Source organism: Alternaria rosae (genome assembly GCF_020736505.1).
Source record: "Alternaria rosae strain MPI-PUGE-AT-0040 chromosome Unknown BKA58scaffold_47, whole genome shotgun sequence".
NCBI classification, from domain to species: domain Eukaryota; kingdom Fungi; phylum Ascomycota; class Dothideomycetes; order Pleosporales; family Pleosporaceae; genus Alternaria; species Alternaria rosae.
Genome location: NW_025763616.1, coordinates 1 through 5,626, shown reverse-complemented (window position 1 = coordinate 5,626; position 5,626 = coordinate 1). Strand labels below are relative to the sequence as shown.

Genomic DNA, 5,626 nt, shown 5'->3' with positions numbered 1-5,626 from the left:
TTTTGTTTGACACACACACATGAGGTTGCATTCCCAAAAGTTAAGGCGTAGACTGGGTCTCAACGTCTCTGGTTGTTCTCCCTCACTTCCTTGACACGCCGGACGCAACGATGCGGCTGAAGGTGCCGCTGCGACCCACGTGGACGCAAGATCGAAGGGATCGCGCGGCACCATCACAATGTCGCACAAGTCAATGCCTATCGCACATTCGCCTGTCTATCATATGCCAATCAGTCTGCGCGGGATGTCGAGCCAGATCAGGAGCGTGCCGAGTCAGTCGATTCCACGGCACTTGTACCCGCGACGAATCGTGACTTCTGCATGATGCATTCGCATAGTACAAAAGATGCCCAATTTCCGAGCATCTCAACACAGTGACGTTATGGGACGGACTTCCTGCCATGTGCACAAACGAGCGGCAGGGGACTCCGCCCAATACCAGACCGTCGGGCAGCGGCCGTGGTGGCAACCGGACGCTTGAGGATAGTGTCTTGGATGAGTATGCATTGCCGCTCAACGATGATGCTGCCTCACTAAAGTCAAATCACAAGAACCTTGGAAGTAATTTTGCTGCTAAAGCCGCGTGGGATGGTAAGGCCCGACTCTGTGGCGCTAATTGGAGATCCAAAGAGCAAGACGTGCAAGTACATGTGCCGAGGCAAGCGCTGAAAAACACACAACGGCATTAGACTCTGTAAAGAGTTTTCATGGCCAGCTGAGACTTCTCGAATGCTGTTGTCAGGGGTAAGTCAGAGATGTCAAAGTTTGAGGGCCAGACCTTGGAACCAGGAACCTTAGATTGGCAGATTGGAGGACACAAAACACATGTTGAACGTTTGAAGCTAAAACTCGAAGATTGGTCGCTCGAAATTGTAAGTTGTTGAATGATATAAGAGCAGAGCATTGGTGCAGCCCTGAAAACGAAACACGTCGGGTCTGATCTGAATCCAACCCTGATCTCCATCTGGCCAAGGAAAAGACGAGATGCAATCGCCGTGCTTTCAACTCCAAAGAAAACCCTCCAGTCGACCATCGGAAGACGAGGTAATGACAGTTGATAGCGCCAAAGAAAAGATGAACCCACCCTAGCAAGAAGTAAGAAGAGACCTGGAGAGTATACCAACACCCTTCATATCCAAGACACCAACCATAATCTCTGAATAAGAGTTGGATCAGAAACACACGTCGCAAAACATTCCAAACACCCATCACTTCTTCCTTTGCCTCTCGGCCCACTCTCTGCTCGCGATACGACCTCTCTCAGCAGCTTCCGCTCGGGCTCGCTTAGCAGCTTCTTCCTTCTCTCGCCTCTCTCGCTCACGGGCTTCTTTCTCCATGCGGTCGCGGTGGAAAACTTCCCTGCCTTTGACTTTCTGTTGCGCGGGCGTCGACGGGCGTGACGACAGCCTTGGGAACGATAACACTGTTGCGATTTGCCGAGGAAGTCGATGTAGAGCGGGATTGAGAACAGAGGTTTGCGACAGAGACATAGGGCTGCGCTTGCTAGCCAGCGAAGGTGCACGTTGAGCTTGTTGCTGTGGCTGTGGCTGTGGTGCTTGTTGTGGTTGAGGTGGCGCAATGGTAAACACATGGTTGTTGTCTGATAGGGACGGTCACTGGCTTGCGCACTGGTGCTTGTCGTGCCTTGAGCGCAGCCTCTTTCTTTGCTGCTTCCGCTTCTTCCATTCGCTTCAGACGCTCTTCCTTCTTAATCCTTAACTTCTCAGCGACGGCCGAACCAGGGAGCTCGAAAGTCGCCTTCGTCAGTGCTTTCGTCGACTTTGCATGGGGAGCCATGTTGATGCTAACAGGACGCTGCTTAGATGCCATGCTGATGCTGACAGGACGCTGCTTAGGTGCCGGTTGTGGAGGTGCTTCGGCTTCCCTCTTCAGACGCTCCTCTTTTTGTGCCTGAGACTTCTCAGCGATTCTTTCGCCAGGGAGTTGGAACGCAGGTTTCGTCAAGGGCTTATCGGGATTTCGGTGGAGGAGGGCATGCTAATAGGTCGTGGTTTGCGAACCACGCCCTCTGTCTCTCTCTCTGTCGCTCCTCCTTTGGGGCCTTCAATTTGGCTACCACATCGTTACTTGAAAAGCTGGAAGGTGGCCTTTGTGGGTGCGCGGCCCTTGGGTGGTGGGTTGCAGGTGTGGGGAACGATACACTGCTCGGCCGGCGTTTTGAGGCAAGGTAATCTACTGTATCAGTGGAATCTACTCTACCATCTTTGTTAGGCGCTGTGCGGACACTGGATGCGCGAGCCATCGAAGACTTCACTGGCTTCATGCTCTTAGGAGCAGCAACACTCGGTGTCCTCGATAGCTTGGCAGCAGGCGCAGGCACTGGCCCTTTCCCGAGTGTCTTCGATCGCATCGTCTGTGTGGCAGCTGCTTTTGGGAACTCTGCCTTGTGAGGTGACATCACTTCATTCGAATGGTTGAAGCTGGTGACTGAGGTCACATTCTCCAGTGCCTCCTCTAGCGCATCAATGGCCTCAAACGACTCTTCCAGACGCATCGGTGATTTCGAGGGACTGCGCGACGCCCGTCGGCTGGAAGTATGGCTCCTGAGTGGTGTTACAGCATCTTCGCTGGACATCTCGGCTACAAGTGACTTTGGCTCCGGTTCAGAGCTCATTTCGACTGAGGGTGCGGGGACTTCAGTGTCATCTTCAGGCTCTTGATTCTCAGACGAATCCTCAGTCGCTGTTGCCTTGACGGGTTGCTCCTCGCCATTGGGCTCGTCGATCCGTGGCACTGATGTGGTATGTTTTGTCTCTACAGTCTCGGTAATCTCTCGAGGCGCTTCCTCCACCTCCAGCATGGACTCATTTTGCGCTTCCTCCACAGGTTCCATTGTAGCTGGCGCTTCAACCTGCTGTGGGGGGCTCTCAACCTGCGCTTCTTCTGCGCCTGTTGTTGCATCTTCAGACGAAGTCTCCTCAGGCGCATGTGCTTCCACAGTCGTTCCCGCGGTCGAAGGCACCTCCTCTGCAACTGGCGCTGGTTCTGGCTCTTGTGATTGGGCGCTGAACTTCGCTTGTTTCGCTTCCTCCTCCTGCATAGCCAGTTGTCGGCGTGTCAATCGCGGCGCTGGAGTCACGGGTCGCTCGGTGATTGCGGGGGCTTCTGAGGCTCCTGTTCGCCATTAGTCCACGGTTGTTGGTCTGGAGCGGCTGCGAACTCACCATCGGAAGTGTCTTTAGAAACATCGTCGCCAGTTGGTTCGTTCGTGTGCGCTTCACTTGCGGCTTGCTCCTCTTCAGGTGCGGCTCCGGTCTGCTCCTCTTCCTCCTCCTCAGCCGCTTTGCCCTTCTTTCCCTTTTTCGCACGGCCTTTGCCTTTTGCCTTTCTTCCTGGAGTCTTTGCGGGAGTCTTTGCGGGTGTTTTCGGGACTGATTCCTCGTCATCGTAGCGGGTCTGCTTGGGCGACGCATTTGAGGAAATTTGATTTAAGGGTGCACGCTCGGTCGCGTCGGTCGCATCATCGTTGCCCTGTTGGGCGCGGGCGCGTGTGACACGCATCGACATATTTAAGGCGTCAGATAGATTGTGTCGTATAATTGTATCGAGCTGTCTATGCGCTGCTAGGATGCATTGATAGCGAAGTGGTATCGTGTTGACGCTCAAGTGTTGATGCTGCACGAGAGTGGGCCCGATCATAACAAACATCCCTACCGAGAAGGTGCCCACGCCGGCCGTTTCTCGCGGGCACGTGACGAGCGCCTGTTCACCCGCCACGCGACCGAATCGCGGACCCGTTGCACCCCACGATTCAGCAACTCCCGGGTCCGCATCCGTGCGTGTAGAGGTGTCTTTTCGTTCCGTAAATTTATGAGCGGCCATTCATAGACCCCTTATTTGCCAATCGCATCTCCAAATTTCTTCCCAGTCTCTCATTACTATCAGTAACTAATTTTCTTTCTCTGACGCGTCCTCGTCTCCTAAACACGAACAAGTACGCACATTGTCGCAATTGGCATAACGCAGCAACCGTTCGTGTCTATCAAAGCCACTTTCATCATCCATCGCGCGTCTCCGATCACCGGATGTTTGCAGCCCCGCGGTTGCGTCTCCTAGCCGTGAACAGCCGCCTTCAACCCCGCCCAAGCATGTCGTCACCTCGTGCGCGCGCTGCTCCCGGCTCCCCGCCTTACACAGATCTCCAAGCATTTAGACTCCAAGCCCTTTCTCGAATTGAACACTCCCTTCTCCACTGAACGCACCGCCCGCATCGAAGACGAACAAGGCAATCGCATACCTCCCAAGAAGGCCGAAGAGTTTAAGAAGGAAGCCAAGAAAGAAATCAAGAAGGAAGTAGAGCAAGTGAAGAAGCTTGCGCCGGAACCACCCAAGAAATGTCGAGCCAAGCACCACACCCTGCCCTGCTCATTCCTGGGCCCATTGAGTTTGACGATGCCGTACTTTCGTCTATGAGCCATTACAGGTAAGACACCTCCATGGCATTTACTGTTCATGCTGTTCGCAACTACTAACCTCATCAGCGAATCGCATGTCGGCCAACCCTTTGTAAACACCTTTAGCGAAGTCCTCGGAAACCTGCGCAAGCTGTTCCTGTCCACCGACCCTGCCGCGCAACCCTTCGTCATCTCCGGCTCTGGCACACTCGGATGGGACCAAGTAGCGGCCAACTTGGTTGAGCCTGGCGATGAAGTGCTCGTCCTACACACTGGCTACTTTGCCGATTCGTTCGCCGACTGCTTCGAAACCTACGGCGTCAAGGCTACACAGCTCAAAGCACCCATTGGCGACCGACCACAACTCGATGAGGTGGAGAAGGCACTAAAGGAGAAGGAGTACAAGATCCTGACCGTCACCCACGTCGACACATCGACTGGTGTGCTCAGCGAGATCAAGGCATTGAGCGAGCTTGTCCACAGGGTTAGTCCCGAGACATTGGTCGTAGTTGATGGTGTCTGCAGTGTTGGCTCCGAAGAGATCCGCTTCGACGAGTGGAAGCTCGATGCTGTCATCACAGCTTCACAGAAGGGCATTGGCTGCCCAGCTGGTCTGAGTATTATGATGGTATCTGGCCGCGCGATTGAGAGGTTCAAGGCGAGGAAGACACGACCAACTTCCTACTTCGGCTCATGGAAGAACTGGTTGCCCAGTGAGTATCTCAATTCCCCAATATAAGCACATCAATAAAACTAACACAACCGCAGTCATGCAAAACTACGAAGCCAAGAAGGCGTCCTACTTCGCTACACCCTCCCCACAGCTTATCCACGCGCTCGATACTGCACTCAAGCAGATCCTCGCCCGACCCGTTGAAGACTACTGGGCTGCACACAAGACCGCGTCGCAAAAGGTCAAGAAGGCTGTTGCTGATCTCGGCCTCAAGCAGCTTGCTTCCAAGCCGGAGAACCAGGCCACTGGTATGACCGCCATTTACCTACCCGAAGGTATGACACCTCCGGATGTTCTGCCCAACCTCATGAAGAAGGGTGTCATCTTCGCTGGTGGTCTGCACAAGGAGATCGCAACCAAGTACATTCGATTCGGACACATGGGTGTTAGCGTCACCGACCCGAACCGACCAGACATCACCAAGGCGATTGAGAGCCTAAAGGAGGGTCTGGCGGAGGCTGGCTACAAAGCATAGTCG

The 5,626-nt window shown here is 54.1% G+C and overlaps 2 protein-coding genes across 2 annotated transcripts; one reads left to right on the top strand and one right to left on the bottom strand.

The window, feature by feature from the left end:
- Positions 1 to 1,208: 1,208 nt before the first annotated feature.
- On the bottom strand, positions 1,209 to 3,522 carry BKA58DRAFT_415503 (uncharacterized protein; the record flags this gene model as incomplete). The annotated part of the gene is made up of 4 exons (XM_046172560.1): positions 1,209 to 1,555; positions 1,590 to 1,998; positions 2,078 to 3,126; positions 3,186 to 3,522. 4 exons carry the CDS (start codon positions 3,520 to 3,522, stop codon positions 1,209 to 1,211), a joined length of 2,142 nt encoding a protein of 713 aa, XP_046019682.1.
- Positions 3,523 to 3,768: 246 nt separating this feature from the next.
- BKA58DRAFT_395697 (pyridoxal phosphate-dependent transferase) lies at positions 3,769 to 5,626 on the top strand (the record flags this gene model as incomplete). The annotated part of the gene is made up of 5 exons (XM_046171318.1): positions 3,769 to 4,122; positions 4,175 to 4,323; positions 4,407 to 4,444; positions 4,503 to 5,128; positions 5,184 to 5,626. The coding sequence occupies exons 1-5, from the start codon at positions 4,047 to 4,049 to the stop codon at positions 5,621 to 5,623; spliced, it is 1,329 nt and encodes a 442-aa protein (XP_046019681.1). The 5' UTR covers positions 3,769 to 4,046.